We start from the raw sequence: 24,770 nt of genomic DNA, 5'->3' as shown, positions 1-24,770 counted from the left end.
TTCCGCTGCTGCAGTGTCAGATATACTTCCTGAAGCCAGAGCTGAGGTGGGTCTATGGGGATAGTAAAATAGAAGGGAGACCATCCAAATAAAAGAATTGACCCAGAAAGGGACTTGAAGAGTGCTAATATTTTAAAGATATGTGGGCATCCAGTGTATTGTGCATCAAACACGTGGTAATGCTCTACTTGAAATCTGCTTGTGATAAGACCAAATTCTCTAGTCTGTGCATACACATCTTTATGTTCCCAAGATGGGTGGGGTTGCAATCTGTGATAGTGTTTGAAGGTAGAAAAAGTAGATCTAAAGGAAAAAAAAAAATCCATTCAAACTTTACCACTACAGTTCTCAGTTCCAGGAGAAAATGCTTTTGATAAAGTGGTCCAGGATTTTCATCTGTCAGCTAAGAGGCTGAGGCTACGTTTTTGGCTGTGTAAAGCGTCTGCTTGTGTGAAATGTGTTGGGTTTTCTTACCGTTGAAATTCAGACCCATGGCCCTCTGCTTCAAGGGCCTGCAGCTAGTAAGAAACTAGTCTTAAACAACTCTGAAAGTAAAATACCTTTCCATCTCTGACCACACAGCAGTAGTACAACATGCCTAGCCGCTCCTCTCCCCAGATACACAGGCAGCCTTCAGAGAAAATTTCCTTGTCAGGCGATTCTTGGTCAAGTGAAAACAGAGTAAGTTCAAGTTATTTCCTGTTTCTTTCAAAGGACAGCGTAGGAGCCAGTAACCTTTCAAGACAGGAAAAAGCTGGGGAAAGACAAATTCTGACAACTTCCCTCTGCTTTTCACAGAGGACTAGTGATCATTTCTGCTTCCGGAAGGGGAAGCTGGCCTAGAAGAGGACAGGTTTCCAACCATTCCATCTGCCTGTTGAACTGAACTATTTTTTTCTCCTTATTTTTACCTGACTGCAGATTTCCATGTTCCCCCACGGTTGGCTTTCTGTATATGGTGGTTTTGTCGGGACATAAAGCCAAATCCAGCAGTTTCTGTCTATTCCTTGAACTTGTTAGTTTTCAAGAGACTGGACGCATCAGACTAAGGCCATGTTTTAAATGTCTGAATTAATTTGTCAAATTCAAGGCTCAAAAAATAGAGTTGCCCGTCTTTTGTAAAAGCCATTTATTCTTGTCACTTTTGTCTGATTTTTATAAGCAGTAGCCATTAGGGACAAATAATATCTATACCATTGTCCAAGAAGTGAAGAATGAAGAGGTGTCCATGACATATATAGGCATTGGGGCATGCTACGAAGAAGCTTGTTCACATTTACAAAGTCATCAAAGCATTCACAGAAAGCAGAAACCGTTGGTTTCAGTACTGGCAGAAATTTTCCAATCAATAACTCCTTTTCTTCTTTCCCTGTCTTCAATGTATCTTGCAGTTGGAGGACTGAGAGGAACACCCAGTAAGAGCTACCTCGGGCTTGGTTTAGTTTTGCTTCCTTTTCAAAGATGAGCCTAATCCTTCTCTTGCGGAATTTATGCTTTTGGGTGAGGTTACAGTCCGGTTCTAAAACTGGTTTTCTGCAGACGAATTGCATAGCTAAAGGAGTCTGAGAATTCATGGTCATTCCTCATTACTGTGCTTTGTACCTCTTGGTAGAATGGTAAGGTGGTAGTAAAGCCCTCTCTAAAATATTCTCTTTCATGAAAGGATGTTTTACTCTTAAGTAGGCTTTTCTTTTCCCAAGCTGCTCTGATTGCAGGTAGAGGTAAAAAAAGGGTTAGGTGTCATATGTGTTCTTGAGAGACTTCAGAGGTGTATTTGCTGTTATAAAAAGCAGAAGAAACCAACACTGACCAAATTATTTCCTTCCCAATATTAAAATTTCTTAAAGCCAAGGTTTTTGTGAGGCCTTTTTGTAACTCATTGCCTGTGCTGGTTTTTTTTAATTATTGTTTATGTAAGGGAAGGGAGCAAGTTGTTCCATTTGCAGCTTGCAACCCTTGTCCATCTGTCAGATGGATGTATATTTACAGGAACTAATGAATGCCTGGTTTTATTTCTCCCCTTAGAACAAAGGTTACACCATCGTTGTCTTTGGAAAGCTTTTGGATCAGCTTGTCTTTGTGTATGTACACCATGTTTTGGTACCCTGCCAAGCACCCCATTGAGACTTTAGTAGTGATCAGAGGAACAGAAGGAGATTTTGAAGTTTGGAGATAAACCCTATTCACATGGCCAAAACTTTGTAAAACCTGCACAGTAGTCTACTGGAAAGCTGGGCTCTCTATGGTATGCTCCCCATGCCCATCTCTGCTGAGATGAGACAACTTCTGCCCTGCCACCTCTGAACACAAGGTCCTACAGCAGCAAATGTGGGAAGGACTTCATCTGTACTTGTTCTTCAGGGAAGCAGCCACCCCTGGGCAGGCTTGCATTTCCTCACCCTCTTCATGCATGTGGTTATGACATGCAAATGCTCTTGCTTAGTCCTGTCAGCTGCATATCATTCTATTCTGGGGAAGGTGAGAGCAGCAACTGAAATGGATGCAGCTCCAAAAGGTATCAGCTTTACTCTTTTTACCTCCCAGAGTTAGTCCTTGCCTTAGGTTTGTATGGTAGCTACTGCACAAGGCAGAAGCATCACTTTATTAAAAATGGAGAGCAATGAGAAATGCAGTGGCTGCCCATCAAGTGAATGTATTTGTCATTTGATGTTTATATGGTTGATGAGCTCTCTGCGCTTTGCCAGTGCTCTGCTTTGCCAAGGTTTCTTTAAAGGTCCTTGAGAAGCCTTCGCAGCAAATGAAGAAACCTTAGCACGATCCTGTGTTACACCATGCCCTGCCCAGCATTCCTGTAGTTCTTGCCATTTCCTGCCCCTTACAACATGGCCGTGGCTTTGGACAGCAAGCACGTTATGTATTTCACAAATGAATTATGTTTTAAATGTCTTTATCTGTGAGGGTTGTTACTGCGTGCTGTGGAGTTTTGTTTTGTGTGATTATGTGTTGTTTCATGGCTGGTTTATTTCCTCTTTCATCCTCTTCCCCCTCTCTCTTCTACCTGATTCATTAAATTAAATCTAACATAGCGGTACGTTTAGACGGAGGCAACACTTGGCTATGGCATTTCCCCAGTGGTTTTAAACTGCTGGCTGCAATACTGCAAACACAGACCCTGGCTTGGCCAGCAGTTCGCCCCAGCTATCTGTGTGTTCGCTCTTCAGGCTTTATTTTACCTACACTATTGGAGACTGCGGAGTCACAGCCTATGTCTCATTGTTATGCATGGATGGGAAATATTCCTGTCTGATTTGCATTCATTAGCTGTTGGTAGTTCCTCTGTTGAGGTCTCTAGCCTTGTTTTTACAGTGCTTTTGGCAGTGTTTCTGCACTTGGTGTGTGAATTTTTATGATCTGTTGCATGTTATTCATGCAATTTCCTGCCCTGTAATGGTATCAGTTTTCCAGACACAGAGGAATACAAACGAAAACCCAGGAGCCAGCATTAGCATAAAATGTCCCAGTTCTGTCAGTTTGATTAATTTGTCTCTTTGTCTCCTCTGTATATGATAAGTGCTATTAATGGTTGCAACACTTCATATGTCAAAGTCTTTCTTCCTAATGACTTGAAAATGTGGTTTATTTCCCCCTTTTTTGTATTATTTTTCTCATTTAGCATTCCACTCAAGTATAGATTTATGCCATGCTCTTTCATTATCTTACTGGTTGCAGCACTGGAGTGATTACATATGGTGTAGGGTATGAGCAAAGATGTGATCCCAGGGGCAGCAGCTGCTGATGCTAGCTGAAAATAGATCCAGCGTATGCTCAGCACTTTTCCCAGAGGTCTTTTATTTATTAGGAACAGTCTTGGTACAGGACAGCTCAGACCCTCATTTAGCAAGATGACTTTTTGCCTTTCAAGAACAGTGCAGTGACTTTGCTCTATTTCCTGACTGCTGCGTAATTTTTTTTCACTGCCTCCTATCGAAGCAGTGACTTTACCTAATGTAAATTGTAATATAATCCTGATTTATAATGAAGTCAAGAAACGACAGGCTCCATTTGAAGTAATGGAACTTGACAGATCTAAGGTTTAAATTAAATAATCCTATTTGTAAGACAGCATTTGTACATGGTACACTGGTTTAAAATGAACTTCTTCAGAGAATCCTTTACCATTCTTTGTGTTTTGCCTTCCATAAAGGCTTTTTAGGGAACAAAATTCATTTGGGAATATCATGTTTGTCTTTGTGAATGTGTCTGGAACAATACATTGGTTTTTTTTTTCCCATAGCAAAGAAGTTCTCATAAATGGTTTCACATAACTCTTTAATTAAAGAGGAAAAATTAATGTAGGTCATTTATTCAGGGCACGCCACGTCTAACCTGCTTTAGTGGCCAGAAGAGGCCAACTGCGGAGAATGAGGAGGGAGAATGCTGAAGGGAAAATAGAGAGGAAGGCTGCAGCTTGACTCTCTGCCTCCCAGGAGCGGAGGTTCATCCTAGCAGTGATTTGTATCGAGGGAGAAGATTGCCTCCTCTGAGCTGTCCTTCCCTCACAGCTGGCAGATGGGAGCGCTTCAAGATGGTGTTTTCTGTGGTCTCTGCACACCACTTTTCGTCCACCATCACTGCCATAACAGTGCAGGCAGCGAGAGCCCTGGGGTGTGCAAATCAGAAGGTGGCTGGCTGCTCAGAGCTGGCAGTCAGTGCAGAAGTGGGGGTTGGTGGAACAAAAGGCTTGTAGATGAGGAAAAGAGACCAGGCAGGGGAGCATGAGATGCTGAAGAAGTGATGGAAACAGGCACAGAGAAAGGGCAGTGGGATAAAAACTCCAAAGGTACGGTGCAGGGATTTTGATTGAGGGAAGCTGTTTCCCTTTTCTCTCACTCAGCATTGTATTTTTGCCTTCCTTTCTGGCTGCATTTAGTTGCTACTGCCCCTCTCTGTCATCTTTCTAATTTTCCTTCGTACCTGTCTGTGATGCGGCCCTTTCCCCAGGAGCCTGACAGACGCTGTCACTCTCGGCCAGCCTTGTGTGCTCCAGCAGAAACAGCCCAGCTTAGGTATCCAGCTTGATAGTGTTCCACAGCTACCTGTGTCACCGTGCTGTCACCCCAAGTCATCAGCTTCCCACAGGTCCTGGCAGAGAAAATGCCTCTTTTGCAGAAGTTGTGTTCGGGCAGTGTCAGCCACCATCAGCACCAGGAACTCAGTTAAGAACTTTTTCTCCTGGTGCTTGCAGGGAATTCATAACTTCTGTTAATCAGAAACCAAGCCCAGTTCCCCACTGCTGTCAAGAAGAGGCAGTACTCCCCAGTGTCACTGGGGAATGTGAGGAAAAAAAAGCTCACAAAGCCAAAGCAGTGCAGGCCAACAGAAGAGGCGAAGGCAAGGAGGATCCACACGGCAAACACGGCATTGACATCGTGAGGGCCCTTGCTTCTCATCTAGGGAGAAAAAGCAGCAAGGTCCAAGAATAAAAGTACATCAGGAGGTTTTAGAGTTGCTGCTGGTAGCTTGCACACTGCGCCCTCTCCCTCCTCTGACAAGACGTGTGCATGGCTACAGGCATGGCTTTCTGCTTACTTGGTATTAATGGGATTACATAGGGCAGAAAAGGAGGTGGGGTACACTGAATTCTGCAAACACAGAGTTTCAGCCTTCTTGACCCGTAGAAAGAGAAACAAAATAAAATAGCAAAAGCCAATTCCAGGATGATTCAGTATGCAAATAAACTGGTTTTCATTACTCAAGGCGCACATAAATGCGTGCTGGTGACTGAGGCAGCAGAATAACACTTCACTGTTCATTATTTTATCAGACAGCGATAATTGTAGTTAGTATTTTCTTAGTAGTGTCTCTGAGACTTTGTTTATACTTTTAATAATCTGAGCAGCTGTAATGATGCTGGCTGCCAGAGCTGTAGCCTTTTAGAAGCACTCTAGTGTGGCAATGATATGACGGTAACAGAAATATAAGGAGAAGATGATCTTCTCGGAGCAGATGGGGCTAATTCAGCCCCTTTCACACACATTCACGTTCTCTAGTCTCTTTCTCACACTAGCATGCGTGGGTGCACGTGAGCATATGTAGAAACACACACACACAAATAGCTGTAAAGTCCCAACTTCCACCCTCCTGGGAAGTCACATGTCAAGCTGGAAATGCCATCATTTTTCTACATGAAGAGTATTTCTAAGGCTTCTAGCATAGATGGCATTTTCTACCCCTCACTTTCTGGTTAGATCTTAATCTCATGTATAGATCAGAAAGGAGAAAGTCAATTCCTTGGGAACAGTGCGGAGCTGGGCTCAGGGTTGTGGCTGGAATGCCGTTGCCCGTCCTTCCCGTCCTATGATCACTTTGCTGCGGGGCACTCCTGCTGAGCCTGTGCTTCTTTAGGGACTGAAAGAGCCATTTGCCTTTTCTCGCAGCAGACATGTAATCTCAGCAAGAAAGCAAATACCTCTGATTTTTTCTGGTGGGATTTATGGAGGCTAGCTAACCTTTTGGGCCACCACAGGAGGAATTAACTGCTCCTCATGGAGGATGGGAGGGGACGAACTTTGGCAGCTCAGCAGTGGCTGGTACTCCTTGCAAACATGCTTTGCTGAGCTGAGTGGACATCATTGATGAAATGTGAACATCAAGCAGTGGAACGAAAGCCACCATAATCCTCAGATCTGCTAGTAGCCATGCAAGAACAAAACAAAGATGAATGCAGAAAAATTGCATGTCCAAATACCAGAAATTAAAAGGCAAGGCAGGGGAGGAGGGGAAGGAAAACTGGAACATACGCAGTATTTGGCAGGTTTTGTTTTAAAAATACGATGCCTGCAGGAAGCCAGGTTATTTATACAGGGTTTCAGCCTACCAGTTAATAACTGTAATTGCCTGGTTACCTTTTGAAGTGCAATAGTAAAGCCTTTGCCATTCAGTTCCTTCCACAGCCCAGCAGAAGCATCTCTAGATTTTGAATGTTCCAGTATTTGCTGGTCTGTGCTCTCTGCTACCTTGGCCTAAGGATGCCAGTGATTTTATATGCTGTGCCATGGTGGTACATGGTCACAGGTAGTGCTGGAAGCACTGGCATCATCAGCCCTGTGGAACCCACAGCAGAGCATCTATGAGCTGCATCAGATGTTAGTCAGCATCATCTCCTGAGCCTGCTTCTTCTCCAGCTCCTTTGTCTTCTGATTTAGTTCTCTTCCTCAGAGTGCAGCCTTGTGTTTTCCTAAATCATATCTGACAGAGCCTGCTTCTTTCTTTCCTACACTACGCGAAGTATAATACTAGGGCTTGTAGTGAGATGTCTTGCTGTGAAGTATTCCTTGTTTTTATAAAGTAATTACAGTGTCTTTAATGCACTGTGTATTTAATACACTGTATTACATAGTTTCTTCACATAAATGGATTCTGCCATACGCTGCAAAGAGGAGTATTGGTGTAATTTACAGTCGTTGTAATTTTTCTGTATTGTTGTGTTTGCTTGTGTATTAATTGCAGCTTCAGAAACTCTGAACCACTCCCCAAAGCACCCTCTGAATTAGCACATTTCTACACGCATATTAATTTTCTGCCTATTTGATATTTGCTAATGTAACTTGGAGGCTTCTAGAGTTTCTTTCTTCCTTTGAGAAGTTCTTAAACTGCTTTTTGTTTTCCCTTTTTCTCCCCACTTTGGCTTATGATATGCACCTAAACAGATCTTTCACAGACTCTTCTCTCACAATTTATATTCTGTGAAAGCTTTCCCACTTCCTCCTCCCCCCTCCTCACTGCTCAACACTTTTTCTTTTTTAATTTTTTTCTTTTTTAATCTGCGGGTCAGTTTCGTTTCCCTTTTGCAAAAATACGGGACTGATTTTAATTTTAAATTTTAGTTGCATTTCAATTTTGATGATGCTCTTGGGTTAAAATCTGTTCATTTCTGTCCGTTTCTTCCTTGATGGTTTGAGCATGGCTTGTGCGGGCACCCAAGGAGAGAAGGTAGCGTTTCTGCTGAGCCACACTCCTGTGTCATCCCTCGTTACTGCATTTCAGGTTTCTTAAGGTGCAAGTTGCATTGGTATAACAAATGCATTGCAAACTGCCAGACATCACAGCAGTATTTCCCTTTGCTTTATCTTCCAGTTCATGCCTGAGTGTTTAAACTGCTAATTAGTGCCACTGGTTTTTATGTGTTCTTTGTTGATTCAATCGTATCATAGCCAAGTGGTTCCTTCAGAGAAAAGGTTATTTGCAACATCCTCATCTCTAATTCTATTTCTAACACCTCCACCCAGAGTCTGACCTCATCAGCTTTAAAGTTCTTCTCCAATTTTTTCACCTATTCTTGCCAGCAGATACTCTCTTGGCCATAACTTTGAATTTTCTGTTCTTCAGCTGCCCTGGGCAGCCTCCAACATTGACAACATACCACAAACTGTGTAATTAGTTAAGAAAAAAGTGTTCTGCTCAAGTTCATTAAGATATTTTCTCCAGACAGGAGTACTTCAGCTGTCATTCCGCTGGTTTGATGCATAGTATTACAGGCAGTATACCCTTCATGGTTTAATAAACTGGTGTTTAGCTGGGGCTGTTACCACAGTGAGTCTGGTTCAGAAAACCCCAAGTATATGGGTGCCTTAACATTTGCGCTCCACCCGTAAATCACATGCAGTCAAACGCTGACATAACCGATAATACGGGCATCGATCTGCTGGCTGCTTACGCCATCTTTACGTTTAGCAATCAATTCCAAGCCACTTGCCCCACCGTCAGCACTGACGCACTTCTCATGGGGTGATGGACACAGTTTGCAATTGCTGCTCCCCATCCTCAAGGTGAGTCCAGCATGAATAACCTCTCCTCCCTCCCCATCACACCAGGAACATCATGATGCTTCATGGGTGGGCCCTGAGAAATATAGGCCTTTTCCTTCCTTTCAAGTGGGGAGGGAGGAGAGCCTTTGAAGTGCTGCTCCTGGATGTGTTTGTTAGGCTGGAGAGGACAGTGAGAAGTAATTTGCTTTCCTCCTTGGATATGTAAATACTCTCACAGGGCTTCCAGTGTAAATTCGTCGTCTGGCCAAAAGTTGGGACTTTAAAGGGGGAAAGCTGAAGGGGGCATCTGTGTGGGGACTGGGCACAGAATTGGAAGATGGACTAGCATTTCCAATGTGGCATCTTTCATAAAAGTGCTGCTAAAGGTTTTTAAGCATCTCCTTGGAGCTTTCAGCCTGACACCTCAAGAGACTTGTGAAGAACACACTGGGAAGATACCAGGATGCCCCTTGGTGTGGCTTTGCAGGTGGCAGCTTTTTCAGTGGGACTTTTTTCTAAAGAAATTAAAAAATAAAGTAGGTAAAACAACCTCTCAAGGAAAGGAGCTGCATGCCTGGGTTCTTCCATCCCCTGACATGCATTCGTGCCCAGGGGTGTCTGTCATGGTGGCGGTGCAGTGGCTTCCCACTCCTGCAGCGTGGTGTCATGTGATGCAGTGTGATGCAGGAGATGTCAGACTTTGGGTCACTTGGACTTTGGGTCTCTTTTCTGTCCAAGTATGTACGTACTACCCAAAGTGGCAAAATGTTAAGCTGGGGCCATCAGGGTATCTGCTTAATTAAAAAGTGGCTTTAGAATGAAAACAAAGGCCTCTCTTCATCAGTCTTCCCCATCAGCAACTTGCAGATTCCTGCCTCGTTAAAAGCTCAGACAGTACAAATACCTGCATCTGATACTTCTCACCCAAGTTGGATTTTAAAGAGTGATTACTCATTTTAGGAGCTCCACGGCTTTATGAGCGGATAAGGGAAATACATCCATAAGCTGCTGGTGAGAGAACATTCCAATTAAAGAGGGGAAAATGCAGTAAAATACTGGCATGGCATTGGCTTACAAGAGTACTCTTCTGTTTATTATATCTTTTTCTGACTTTTTCCTGCCTCCTGCATGTTCTCACCTTATATAAAAGGATCATGGTTACAAAATAATTCCTGACTATGTGCAGGCTTACTTTGTGCAAATGTGGGGAAAAGACCATGATGTCTAGCACCACGGATTTTGCACATGTGACTGACCTGTTTGAGCCTAGTAATATATTTAAAATTTCAGCGAGTTTTCCAAAACCAAATAACTTCAAGCTTGAAAAACAGGGTCTGCCAGGCTCCAGCATCCCAAGTGAAAATAACTAAGTAAATAGCCAGGAAGTCTCTTAACTCTTAATGGAATAACAGCTTTGGTGACTGATTTTGGTTATCAGATTACACTCTGAAAATAACTTCTGCGCTATACTTGCAATTGGCTGTAAAAGAAAAAGAATCCAGTGTGTGCTAATTTTAGCAAATAAGATTAGAGTTAATATTTAATCCCAGAGACCTTCTTCAGGCTGTGGAAAAAAATAGCAGCAGTTAACTGTCACTAATCTTATCTCCTATTTCCAGCATGTGTTTGATTATATAAGTTGTACTGTTAGGAACATGCTGGCCGAGTGAGAAGTTGGTAGTTTGTTTGATATATCCTTGTGTTTATTAGACAAACTTCAGGGCTGAGATGGATTTGGAAGGTCTCCACACACGCCTTTAGACTGCAATAGCGGCACTGAAAGGTTAACAAAGCGAGTACCACAGTAGGCCCACTGCAAAACAATATGCGAGTAACAGATTGATTTTGAGTTCTGCAAGAAACGGTCACATTACTTGTCTATTTCTATCCAGTTGTTCTAAATTAATATTTAGTTTGGGATTTGATATTCAGCATGTAAGGTTTGATTCAATTTTCCTTTCTTCCTTCCCCACAAAATGGCCCAGTAATTAAATTGATGTTTGGAGATTAGAGATGAAGGCTTTCCAACTGTTTTTAGGTGCCTGGTGATGAATTTAACCTGAAAATCAAAATACTAAAAATATAATCCATAATCCTACAAGCAGTTTGCATGCTTCACAGAAGACCCATCATTGCTCCTATTGATTTCAACAAGACTACTCCAATGCATAAAGATAAACTTGGCCTGTGCTGCTCTGTCAGGACTTCTGCATTCTCAGTGGGTCTGCAGGTCTAATTTACCTGCTATTTGGTAGGATTTAGCAACTAATGTTCTGCAGATCTCATTGATTGAGGGGAGGAGGGGCCCCTGCTCTCTCACACCACCACCAAAGAGCTTGTTCTTTGAATATGCCCTAAGTATGCTTTATTTGAAACAATACACTTTGATGCTGTTTTCTAGAAGATCATCAGCATTATGCTCTCATTAACATGGAAATTAGGCCTGGAAAAGTCTACCAAATTAAAGCCCACCTTGCCAGAACAAGGTTGTGCTTTGTTAGGTTTGCCTTGCAGTATTCATACATAAAGTATCCCATCATCTTCCTTGGAAAACCTTCCAAGATCTCACTGAACTGTTAGTTTAAGAATCAAAAGAAAATCCCTACATTTTCATTCTTAAGTTTCTTCTCTGCAATTGGCAGTAGCACCCCATAGCAAACTAGACAGTTCTTCTCTGTTCTTGATGATCGTATGCATCAGATTACTGTAAACATTCTCTTGCTCCATTTTAGATACTGCCTTGCCAAGTTTTACATTCCTACATGTTTGCAGTGATCTTTCCTTGCCCTTAATCACTTTTCCCCTCTTTAAATTGAACTCAGACTTGCTGGCATTTTGCAGGGGTTGACCTTCCCCATTCCAGATGCAGCTTTTCATACGGATGCCATTCAGAGCAGGGTTACCAGACATCTATGTTTCCCTTGGAAATAACCTTTTTTTCCCCCTCTAAGAAATACTGTCTGTGCAGAACTGGAGGATTTTGTCTACTTGTCTGGGATTTTGAGACATCTGGAAGTCTGGGCAGCAGCTAATGAGCAAGCACTGATGAACTCTGCAGCGCACAGCAAGTCCAGCCTATCCTCAGAAATGTCAGACCTCTGCAAGTGCTCGGAGGCCACATCCCGTGTGTGGGCAACGCAGCCAACACAGAGGCTTCCACGCTTGATCGGCTGTCATGGAGGAGACTCCGTACAGTAGGGAGCCAGAGGGAGTTCACCCACAGTGCTGTGTCTCCTGTGGTGCCTGTGGGTGTGTGTACAACTGGCTTTAAAATAGAATTTCTGCCATAGAAGTCCCATACGAAAATACGATGTTCCTGACATGAAAGTGAGGTAACCCTCCTCCTAATTTTAGAATAGCTCATGCCCAGTTTTAGAAAAATGCTGTGCTAAAAGTGTTCTGTATTTGCATCTGTAATGCTGCCTTCTTTACTAGCATTTCTTGTTGCTGACTCTCGTCTCAGCTTCTTATTCTCCAATCTGACAGTGATCAATATTGTTTTCCTTGAGTTAGCCAGGTTTTTGTCAATGATATAATACCAACCAAAGAAGAAGGGAAGGCAGAGAGTATAACAATGCAAATATTTCTTCAAAAAGAAGGAGCATTACCCGGAACGCATTGAGAAAATGTAATGACAGATGATGGAGGAAAATACGGGAAGGAAGACTTCCTCATAGGGAGGTTGTAAGCAGAGTCTGGCAGTGATCTCCCAGAGGAAGTAGTAGTGAATGTCTGGTGTCTTAAATCAATTAAAACTAACCAGAGCATTGCACTCCACAGGACTCTGTAAGGAGAAAAGCAGTGTTGGACTGAATTAAAATAAGTTTTGCATGCTTGTTTTCTGCAGGGCTGCTGTCTGTATTTTGCTGGTAAATTCAATATGGCTAACGCTGATTAACAACTCTCTTGATGGTGATTATATCATTGCATTATTTCCAGCCCATTCCTCAGTGTCATAAACTCATGAGGGCATGGACATACGAAACACATCCCCCGGCTCGGCGAGCTCAATCTGAAAGATAAGCGCGGCTCATAAAGGGCTGGAGAACTTTCTTTCACCTTAGCAGTGGTCAGGTTTGTTATAACTACAATGCTGAATTGACGTAGACCTCCGTAGCACATGCTGAGCATGGTGTTCCTGTCGCAGCCCAGCTGCACGTATATCCCTGGTGCTTGATCTCTGGGATTGCTGTAGAGCAAGAAGAGGTGCCGGATGGCTTAGGTAGGGCTGCAGTACCCATGTCCTCTGTGCACTGCTGTGCAGATGGGGTTTAACACATACAAGACCAGCTGGGGACAGGAGCAAGACAAAGTGATTCATCCTTAGACTTGGCAGGGTGTTCGGCATGTTTCATGTACACAAGAGGAGTCCTCTCCTAGCCTGCCTTTAAAGACAAGGGAAGGCAAGCCTCTGAGAGTCTCTGTTTCGCTTTTCTTGTCTGTGTGTGCATTGTTGTTTTTATGTATGTTTTACTTTTACTATGCCCCAATTTCTTGTACCCATTTACACAACAGAAATGGATAGAAATTGACATAAAGCAAATGATTGGAGGGCAGGGAAGCAGTGACTTGGCATATGGGCTTGGACAAGGAGCCTGGTGGAGATTCCCACAAATAGACCTGCATACTTAAACATTAATTTACATGGAAAATAACATTTAAAAGCAAACAAATCTTGGACATATGGCATCTTATTTACAGTAGTGTGGGGGAAATAAACTGAGATTGTTGCTGGCATGTGCTTTACTCATCCAGCAAAGGTCCCTCTCACGGCAAATGGAGACTGTTGTATCAGAGAAATGATCTGTTTCCTTCTGCAAACACAGATCAACTTGGTTTCAGTAACTGTTTTCACTGGGATGCATCAGTCAGGTCAAATCATTTTTAAAGTCTGTTCTTACCTCTCCCTACAGTAATGCATGTGTGATGGTAATACACGCGCTCCGAAGCCTTTTCTTTCCCAGTGTGTGGTGCTCATAGCCACGCTCCAGCGCCTTGATTCCAGCCATCCTGCCAGAACGCATCAGATGTGGGCGGTCCCAAAGCTGGTGGGGCTGAGGCAGGGGACCTGCCCCGGGAACCGAATCAATATTTAGACAGCTTCAGGCAGCAGAGCTTGGGCTGGTTTTCGCACTTGGCAGCAAGCTTTGCATCTGTTTGTTTCCAAAGTTATTGTTTGCGCAGTTTCAAGCAGTGGCACTTGAGAGATTCCCCCCTGAGGGCAATGACAAGCACCGGGTGCTTGAAAAGAAACTTTCCCCCTTTGGATCTGAAGATCCTGAGAGTGAGGAAAGTTGTGTCACTGGGTAAGATCTTATAAGGTTAAATTCATCACCAACATTTTCATCATCCTTCATTTGAGGTATCTGCCGGGCATCGCTGGGAACCTATGGTGTAGTCTCAGGCTCTGTTTCCAGTACCTCCGGTGCAGAACAGCTGTAACAGCTGTCTTGCTGCTGTTATCATGGTGATTTATTGGGAGCAAAAACCTGAGTCAGTGTGGGAGACAGCCGTGCTGTGGGGTGGTCTGAGTCAGCCCGGGGCTCTGCAGAGTGCCTGCGCTGGGGCCGCAGGCTGGCCGGTGAAACCCTGGCCCAGCACAGCAAATGATTGTCATTTGCTTTCCAGTCGTTCCACCTAGTGGCCGAGTGACACAACTGCCAGGGGAGCTGGGTTGGTGCTCCAGACTCCCTCCTCATCAAAAGGAACCCAGAAACCCCAGACAGTATTTATGGCTTCTCCTACAGACTGTGCTGCTGTGGAGCTTGCAAGATGTGTACGAATATGTAAGCCCCCACACTGAAGGTCTTATCAAAGAGAAGCATCGGCCTGCAAGTAGCTCATTAAGTTCCCAAGCAATTTTGTTAATCATGCTGCATAGATAAAATGCAGATAGGCCTTTATAGTGAGCTGATAATCTAACAAATAGGCAGAAAGTGTAACACTGATAAAGCAGAGATCGGTTTAATAGCCAGCTGTAAATCCAGGCAATTCTGTACCAGAGGCGTATTGTAAAAGGATGTGCAAGTGTGTAAGTATCTGCATGAAAATGCACTGTTTCTTAAAATAGCAGATATGGTGGTAATATTATGTATGGAAAAGCTACTGGGAGCAATTGTAGAGGTGTTTTAAAATATTGTTCTCTCCATCAGAGTCTGTGCTGCTTGTCGTGTCTTCGTAATACAGCATCACAAGTACAGATCTATGAATAAAAAAGGCTTTTTTTCTGGAAGTCAGGATTTTCTATAAAAATCTGTGAGCTCTTCCGTTGGTCCTGAGGCAATGTAGGCAATTTGTAGGCTTTTAATTGGGATGAACTAAATCATTCACTCAGATTTATGCTAATCACAAATAAGACCGTCACAAATTCGTGTCCTGATGTCTCACTGACCTCTTGAGCAGCTTCTTGCACAGTGGCGTGAATTCAACTGGAAGGACAGGGAAAAGCAGCTCACCTTTAGAGTATCCCATTCCTACTTGATAGGATATCCTTCTGAGGAGCTGGGAAATGTGAATTTGAATCCCTGGGAGAGGAGCCTGGGCTCCTACTTCCTATGTCCCTCTTCTGATCTTTAGGCCATTTTACAAAAAGAGGATAGCAGTGCTGCTGCTTCTTGTTGGTTTTAGAAGAAGAAACTGAGCTGGGCACACCTACCAGAGACACCTGCAGCCAGATGGAGGTTGCATCCCAACCTCAGATAGGCATGAAGGCATTTGGCTGCTCTGAATCCCTTCTAAATGCCTTTCCTTTGTATGCAAAGCACAGGGGACTCAGATTTGTGAACACCACTTGCGAGCAAGGTAAGAAGGCATCTTCGTGAATCAAGACTGAAATGTTTTGTCAGGGTCACGTAGAAGGTGCTCAGTGCAATGGGAAATAGAGTTATGGTCTCTCAACTTAGTGGCCAAACCACTGAATCTCCTTCCTGTGGGAAAACCTTTATCCTTGATGGTGAGCCCAGGGTTTGAAGCAGCCTCTGCCTGTTTCATGAAGAACAGAGTTTTTCCAGTGCCTTTTCTTCCTGCCCATTGAGGGAAAAAATGCAATAAAAGTTAATGCCAGTGCATTTTTGTCAAAAAATAGACTATATCTATAGTTTACCATGTGGCTTGGCAAGTTATTTGATAGTTACATGTGAAGATATCGCTGTAAAAAATTGAGGGGGGGAAGTGTGTATATTTTATTATATGATACATGAACGTAAAGTGTAGATGACATGATTTGAAAAAAGGACAAGTAGTGGTGTGTAACTCAGACCTGGAACAGTTGGTTGGAGATCACTGTCCTGGAAACATTTGTTAATGTTTTCTACAAAGAAAATGGTGAAAAATTAAGTACTGGGCTGAGACTCGGACCAATATGTATCATTTGAACTATGAATGTGGATTTGTTTCCTGTTAGCTGTACCTTAGACTCACTAAAATCAGGAACAGTATGAGAATAATCTCCATGGGATGGAAAAAAGAAGTGTGCAGTCAGTACTTACCTATTATTTTTTCAGCAAAAAGAATCAAAGAATAAAATTTAAAAAAAAAAATCAAAATTTAATTGGTATCTTCGTGTTAGTGTGCTGCATCACAGTTAATATAAGATCCGTATAAGAATTAGCAGTGTCCACACCAGTCTGGTTTTTTCCAGCCTTTCATTAGAGAAGAAGCTTAGTTCATAGGTCCTCAAGATATTTGGGAAAAACAGTGCTCAGCTCAACCTGTAATGGTGTACAGGAGCAACATAAAGAGAGCAGTGCTAGTTACCGGATGTAGCATCACTGCTGGTGTGATAGGATAACTATGCGATGAAGGATTTGGGATGATAGCAAGAGCTGATAGTAACACTGGCAATCTCCCTCTCTGTTTTTTTGCAGGTCACTGTCAGGGGATTTGGTCCATTGTTACAGTTTGCCTACACTGCTAAGCTGTTACTCAGCAGAGAAAACATCCAGGAGGTCATCCACTGCGCTGAATTCCTGCGCATGCACAACCTGGAGGACTCCTGCTTCAGCTTCCTTCAGACGCAACTGCTGAACAACGAAGATGGCCTGTTCCTGTGCAAAAAAGATACCACCTGTCAGCGCATGCACGATGAGGAGAACTCGGATGGAGATGAGGAGGAGACGATGGAATCGGAGACATCAAAAATATCTTGCCCCAGAGAGAGGATGCACCAAGAGCCCTTCAATTTTGAAACCACTGTTGCTGGAGCAGACAAAGGCGAAGGGATGCTGCCTGACTCTGACATGCTGAGAGATAGCAAGGACAATTTGGACAAAGATGCAGTAACACGGTACCCCAGATACAAGAAATACCAGCTTGCTTGTACCAAGAATGTCTACAACACATCACACATCAGTACCTCAGGTTTTGCAAGCACATTCAGTGAAGAGAGCTCTGGAAATGGCCTCAAATCAGGACTTGCTATGGGGCAGATAAAAAGCGAGCCTCAGAATGAAGAGAACGATGAAGAAAGCATCACACTTTGCCTGTCTGGAGATGAACCTGACATCAGGGATAAAGAAGGGGATGTTGAAATGGACAGGAAACAGCCAAGCCCCACTTGCGTTGACAGGCCGAAAAGTGGGTCCTCTCCTTGCTTGCGGTCTTTCTTCAATAGAACAAAAAGCATAGATTTGGTTGGCTTCCCCAGCACTTCCCAACAGCACTTTGGCAGGAGTCCAGCGTGCCCTTTTGAAAAAGGGACATCTCAGGGTGACCACAAAACTGATTACGTCCCTTTCACAGGGAATTATGGACAGTCCCATGCCATGCAGAAGGATGCTTCCAACTTCACAGTGGGATCGCCACTCAGGGGGCCCGGTTTTGAAACTCTCTGTAAGCAAGAAGGGGAACTGGACAGGAGGAGTGTTATATTCTCTTCAAATGCTTGTGACCAAGTAAACACTTCGGTGCATTCATATTCTGGTGTGAGCAGCTTGGACAAAGACCTCACTGAGACTGTGCCAAAGGGTCTGTGGGCTGGCAGTAGCCAGTCTCTCCCCAGCTCTCAGACCTATTCGCACAGCGGACTGACAGCTGATCACTTGCCGGGAAGGATGCGGCCAAACACCAGCTGTCCGGTGCCAATTAAAGTTTGCCCTCGCTCGCCTCCTTTGGAAACAAGAACCAGGACCTCCAGCTCATGCTCTTCCTACTCGTACGCAGAGGACGGCAGTGGCGGCTCTCCCTGCAGCCTGCGTCTTTGCGAGCTCTCCTCTTCCCCTTGCTCCCAAGGCCCCCGATTCCTGGCGCCCGAGCACCAGGAGCCCGGTGTGGTGGGGGATGGATTGTACAACCCAGTCCGAGCCCAGATTAAATGTGAGCCATCCTATGGAACAAACTCCAGCGATGAGTCTGGGTCATTCTCAGAAGCAGACAGTGAATCATGTCCTGTGCAAGACAGAGGGCATGAGGTAGGGATTTAAGATAAGTACATATATTGCAACCGTTGTGACCCAATTAATTGCCCCTTGATCCTTTCAAATGACTCGCATTTCCCCAGCACTATCTTTGTTTATAGAGGCAAAGACTAACTTCTGTTTATTCCCTCATCAGCTGAGTATGTTGTGGTTGGCTTCACGTAAATAGGTCTGCTTGACCTCAGAGGTGTTTGGCACTTACCAGAATTTGGGTATGGGACAGTAGCAAACTGCTGAATGATGAAAGCACATTGATGTGCTTAGGAGCCTACTAGCAGTGTCCTGTCCTCTTCCCTCCCTCACCCACTTCCAGGGCACAAAGCACCCTTCCTCACCCTTCATTTGCGGAGGTGATTCCAGCTCCGCTTGTTACTGCTGCTGGTGTGTTTTAGCAACCTCACACCATGCCTTCCCTGACACCGAGGGCCAGGCAGCCTGCTCCAAGAGCCCCTGCTGCGTACTGCTAACAGCCCAAGCAGAGGAAGCAGACAGAGTGGGAGGAGATAGAGGTGTGAAATGATTTGAGCAGTTGCATAGCTGCCCACTCTCAGCTGTGGGAACACTATTCACGTAGTCTTCCCTTTATGTGTGTGTGTGTCTCGCGTGTGCAGGTGATGGGTTCTGCCTCCAGTGAGTGACAACTGAGGTGGTGTTTCATGCCCGTGGCCCCACTTCATTTGGTGGTGACCTCTAGCAGCCATTGCATAAAGGGTTTTAAAGAGAAATTATCCTTTAATTTCCAGGACCACTAGAGAACAGCAGGGGAACAGTCTGGGGCTGAAGAGCATGCTGTGAATTTCCATGCAGATCTCCCATGAGAGGGAGGAGAAAGAGGGCCTGCTCTGAAACTAGAGATGGCCCACCTGGTGATGCTGCAGTAAGAACTGGGTAACCATGATCAAATGAACCGTCTGTATGAAGTCCCTAGTTTGAGGGAAGACTTAAATCATGGACATGTGTTGTGGAGCCCAGAAACTGGAAAAAAAAAAAAAAAAGGATGTTTTCACAGAGTTTCATTTGGAAACTGAATGACCTGGAGAGCATCTGGGTGAAATCACGTATCTGGCTTGTCTAGTAATGCTGAAATTCTCCACTGAGAGTTTGTGCTTCAGCATGGGGAGCAGCGAGTGCACGTTTGGGAGGTTCATGTGATGTGAGCACACGGTTTAGAAGCAGGTGGCCTTAGCTGTGGGCTAGGGATAAAAAGAGCGAACTTTATTTTATCCCTCAATCCTTATTCCAGATAAATTCCAAGCTCTGAAAGATACCTTTCAGGCAGAAGTGGGTGGTTCCTTTAGGATCACAGAATACCAGGTTGGAAGGGACCTCAAAGACCATCTGGTCCAAACCTTTCTTGGCAAAATTTGCTTGCTTTACTCTAAGGAAGGTCTGGGATTCTCGGGTATATCAATCCCTGTCATGCTGTACGGGTGGTTTTGAGAGGACAGTTCTTGTTTGACCCCATATCCCAAACTGGGGACAGTGCAGAGGGGAGAGGAGTTTCCTTGGGAGGCTGCCTGGGATACTGTGTATAGGACCTCACCTGGGAAACCCTATGGCAGAACCTCTCTGGCCGTACCAAGGTTATTTGGTGAAGTCCTGCCTTTACAAGAGGTGGAAGGGTGCAGCGATTGAGACCAGGGGGAGCATTGGATCTCCAGCCACATGTGCTGCTTGCTCAGCAAGGGCTAATGCACAGCATGAGGCAGTGAGGAGGGTGGGAGGTTAGCCTTTTGGGGTTTGATGATTAATTAGCTGTCATAATTGGCTAATTGTGTGGAGATGCTGCAGCAGAAAACCCGTAAGAGTCAAACAAGAAGGTTATAGGGAACTGGTGGTGGTTTCCCAAAAAAAGTATGTGAATGTGTGCAAGAGACCGTGGATGGCAGGAGGGACATTCACAAGGGGAGCAAATGGGTGGGAGGCCATCTGGATGTGCAACTGGCAGGCAGATGTGTCTGGCTCTGGGGCAGAGCTAGGGAAGGATTTGCTGCACTCCTACTTTCGCTGCTGGTTTCCTCCTGGGAAGATTTTCTGCACTGTGCTGAGCAAGTTTTCTCCCTGGGACTGCTGAGAGGGCTCTTTTTTTCGTTCCCTCCCTTCCCGCCTTTTTTTTTTCCTTTTCCCCAGGGCATTTTAAATAGGACTGCTAGGCATTAAAAATGTCTTGAGGAAATTAATGCTCCATGAAGTTGCACTGCACTATCCTGAATGGGCCAAGGGTAAACAGATCACACTGGTGCTTCAGTGCAGATTTTGTCGGAAAAATGAATTTGCAAAGGTTGTAACCAATACAATAAAGGACCTTGCAGCCTCATTAAACAATACTGTATTTATACAGCAACTTGGGGGGTGTATCCTACAATCCTGCTGTGGAAGCTTCAGTGAAGAATATGTTAAACCAAGCAGTAGAAAATAGCAGCAGAAAGGTCTGGTATGAGTTGCTTTACCTCCTTTTAGCAGTTTGGCTGCCACTAAAACAGCAGGAAAGACTAGCAGCAGTCTGAACTGGACTGCTTTCTGTCCTTCACCTCCCTGCTAGCTGCATGGGAATCTTTCTCCATTCTAGAAATTGCCAGTTTGCTCCTGCTGTCCTAATGGCTTCCCAGATGGGTCCCTTGCCCCCTGCCATATCTGATCACACGGCATTTGCTGGGCTTCTTAAAAAAAGCACTGATAAGACAGCTTGAGGTGACACGCAGGTGCTCACCCCTCCAGAGGTGATCATGCAGGCTGTTCTGCTGTGGGTGGGCTTTAATTTGGGTGATGGAAATAAGCCTGATGGACTCTGACCCTCAGTTATCTCAGGAGGCTTCTCAGTTCCCCAGAAATTTGGACCTTGTTGGTCTTGACTTGGGTCCCGAAGTGCTGTTGATGCCAGAATTAACGTCACAAAACATCATTTGCCAGTGTATTGATTGTGTGTGAAGTAGGTGAAAGGTTTCTTCTCTCTGCTTTTTTGGGGCACTCTGCTGTCCTGCAGGTGGATGCCATTCAGGAGCATATGCCCAAGTTTTTTGGTGCCAAAAGCGGGGTGGTAGGGCTTGACATGAATGCCATGTGGGTGAAGATGAGCCCAGTCTGTGACCAGCCCCCTCTGTCCCATTGGGGATGCAGACTGTAATCGATAGTGTCAGAGGAGGTGGCAGTCCCCATGACACCACTGATAAATCCTCTATGGGATGTCTTTGCCTTTCATTTTCCTTCCTGTTAAGGAATACCCAGAATCTTCCAAGATTTCCCTTTCTTAAGGGTTTGTGGTAGAAACAGGAAGTGCAGTGAGGGGTGTCCCCTTGTTAGAGAGTTGCAGGACTGGGGCTGTTACTTGAGCTGCTGGGACTTTACAGAAATATTTAACAGTTTGTGTTGCTCTTTTCACCCAGCTCCCTCAGGCCTCCACAAGTTGTTAAAAATCAATTATTGGGGTATAATACTAGAGAGAAGACTTACGCTCGGTGCTTGCAGGCAAGTTCTGACAATCCTGCTTAAAATAGCAACAACAAGACAATAAGCTCTGAAATAATGAATTGTTGAGAAGGAAGTTGTCTGTCAATCTGTTAACCTACTTAGGAACAGAAACTTCAGCACTACCTACTTTTCTTGATACTTCTTTTCTTCAGCAAATATCTATGTTTTTTCTACTAGAAAACTTGTAAAAAATATTGTACTACAAAACCAGATAAAAAGAAATCAGCTCAGTCTAATTTGATGAGTGAGTTTTCTTAGGAAAAGAATAAACAAGGGTAGGAGGAGGTAAGAGGTGGAGTTTTCTAAGAACTATTATTATCCAGAGAATTGCATTCAATGTGTCTTTCATTTGTATTTCAAAAGAATTTCCCGCCTGGGTTAGTGACTCACTTTTCAAAGGAAATTTTCATAAAGCAAAGCTAATGCAATTGGACCATTGAGGATATTGTAGGCAAATAACCTTCAGTGAGAGTCCGGATCCCTCCATGCTAAGCAACAGGCAGCCACTCTTTCTCTGTTCATCTGATGATGCTTAACAAAGTACTAGAAGTCAGAGGCCCGGTAAAAGGGATGAACCAAAGTTGCTCTACCAGAAATCTACTGGAGCTATCCTGAGTTACCTAAGCTGAGTCTCCTTCCCTGCTTAGTATTTCCGCTTAGTGAAGAGTATTACGTAGAAAGGGCATAGAATAGTTAGGGTTAGAAAGGACCCTAAGATCATCTAGTTCCAACCCCCCTGCCATGGGCAGGGATGCCTCACACTAGACCATGTAAAATACATGTTAAAGTGTTAACTCGCTTTTGTATGTAGTTCCTCCCCAGAATTTGGTGATCAGTCACCCCAGCTTTCCTCATCTTACTGGGTTTACAAACATGAAAATGAGAAAGTTACTCTCCACATTCTTTTCTGGTGAATATTCTCCTGACCAGGATCCTCAGTGGCATCAGCAGAGTGCTGGGAATTTTGTGTTTGGCAACATCTGGTTAAATGGAGTCTTGTCAAACATCGTTCTTTCAAGATAAACTTCATGGCAGTTTTGTTTTCTTTCATCTCTTCAGTAGGAGCTGTATCCATGTGGTAGCAGGGACTTGTTGGATTACAACAACACTAAGAGTTTTCCATTACAAGCTTGACACTTCAGGAAGGTCCTTTTAAACACTGTATTAGTTCGTTGCAGCTTACTGTCAATTCTGTTAAGCCCTAAGGTGAAGACCTTCTGGAGCTCTTGAAGGACTCTCCAGTTCTTGAATTTTCTTCTGCAAAAGCAGATTTTTAAGATAAAGACTGCACTTTATCCCTCCTCATTTCACTGCCTGATCTGCCCTTCTCAAATGCACCTACATCTTCTCTCAGGGTTTTCGTGCTATCCCTGGACTCAAAAAAACCTGTTAATGAGCAGCAGTATAGTATTCTTGCACCCTTTGAAGGGCTGGAAGCTGGAGACACTTCAAACAGTAAACAGGAAGAGGTCAGCCCAGCATTTTAAGCACCAGTGGTGTGTAATCTGAACACAAGTCCAAGTCATAGGCTAAAGGGTGAGAAGCCTGTCCACATCTCCTGATTGTTGGGTTAAAGCCTTCAACCGTGGGACCAGCCCCTTCCTGCAGTTCTGTCAGGCAGATGGCAAATCAAAAGGTTACCCTCTACGAAGTGCAGAGCAGTGCCTTCTCAGGCAGCACTTGCTGACCCAGACACCTCTTGTGGCCCTCAGGAAGTGAGGCTGGAGTTGGCTCCAGGCAACTACATGGCCATCAATTGGGTTGTGGCAGATAGGCCAGGCCGAGCAGGTGGGACCTGCTGATCAAGGCCATTTCAGACCTGGTTTGTTGATCTTCACTGCCGGAGCTCACCATTCTCCTCTTGCAGTCCTCCTCCATCTTCATGTGATTGACACCTGAAAAGAAGTGGTTCTTTGAAGGTTTTACCTATGTCAGTAGACAGCAGAGTGAGGAATGCATCCTGCTTGTCCTCTCTCTTACACAGTGTGGCCCGTTGGCTTTGTGCTTCTTAGATAGCCTCTGTCCAAGTGAAATCAGGTAGGTCCTTATTTTATAGGACCGCAAGTGGTGCCTGAAATAATGTGTAGACAATCAAGCCCCTAACACAGGTTGACACACCTCAATTCCTGTTCCAGGATGAATTGCTTCCTGAGCATTTGTGGAAGACAGACTTGCATACTAAGGAAGATATTGGGAAAAGCAGCATTGGGCTCTTCTATGTAAAGCAAATTACCACTTGCTGTATAAAAAAAACCTGCTATGTTTCAGCCCCTGTGCTAGATGGCTTGGGTGAGTCCTGAGACCTTTCCAAGGGCTGGGCAGTTTTAAGTGTTAGAGGCTTTCAATAACTCTGGCTTTCGATTTAAGGACATTACGGCAACAGTTTTATTTTTTACAACTCTGGAGCACTGACCAAGATTTTGAACCATTTCCATTTATAAAGATCAAGCTGATACCTTGAGTGCCACCCTCCCATGCCCAGTACATAGTGAGAACTTATGCCTAATACACATATCCTTTCAGTTACTGTGATGTTAAACCAAGCTTGGGAAGTTCCTTGTCTTTCCTAGCAGCTGGCAGCTCAAGGAAGGTGTTGAAATTTAGATATAAGTAAAGAATGAAAAGCTAATGTTACTCATAAAATAAGGAAATTCCCAACACTTGACATTTATATTTTAATGTGAGGGAATATGGAGTCTTGGGCCTTCCCTTTATTCCACAGAGAAGGAGAGAGGGGAGAGCAGCAGCAGCAGTAACTAGTACAGTACGTGAGTGGCACAGCAGTAACTAGCGTATGATCCAGCCTGGCACTAACTAGTGAAGCTTGAAGGAATTAATTGGTTGTATATGGGCCTTTCATGTGCTGAGTCAGTGGCTGTCCCCATCTGTCTAGATTGCTGCTGTTACTTAGCCACGCAAAGCAATGACATTTACACTGCCATCCTAAGTTAATACAGGGGAGGGAAAGTGCTATGAAATCATAAACAGGTTTTCCTTTCTCACCAGGGTGGGTTGGCTGTCCTCTCAGAAATGCATTAGCCACAGCCAGGGGCAGTAGAGGCTGCAAGCAGTGGCAGAAAGTGCCAGTTTATTTGTTGTGTGGTGGAAACAGAGCTGGTGC

At 44.3% G+C, this 24,770-nt stretch overlaps 1 protein-coding gene across 1 annotated transcript in view; it reads left to right on the top strand.

The window, feature by feature from the left end:
* BACH2 (BTB and CNC homology 1, basic leucine zipper transcription factor 2) overlaps positions 1 to 24,770 on the top strand; it is a 44,356-nt gene that overhangs the window by 10,134 nt on the left and 9,452 nt on the right. The window contains exon 2 of the mRNA XM_010018983.1: positions 16,634 to 18,175. Within this exon, the coding sequence (XP_010017285.1) occupies positions 16,634 to 18,175 (1,542 nt within the window). The remainder of the gene's footprint in view (positions 1 to 16,633; positions 18,176 to 24,770) is intronic.

The sequence above is a fragment of the Nestor notabilis genome, unplaced genomic scaffold, assembly GCF_000696875.1.
Source record: "Nestor notabilis isolate BGI_N333 unplaced genomic scaffold, ASM69687v1 scaffold8087, whole genome shotgun sequence".
NCBI classification, from domain to species: Eukaryota; Metazoa; Chordata; class Aves; order Psittaciformes; family Psittacidae; genus Nestor; species Nestor notabilis.
Note: the sequence above shows the minus strand (reverse complement) of the source record. Positions and strands in the feature narration are given on the sequence as shown.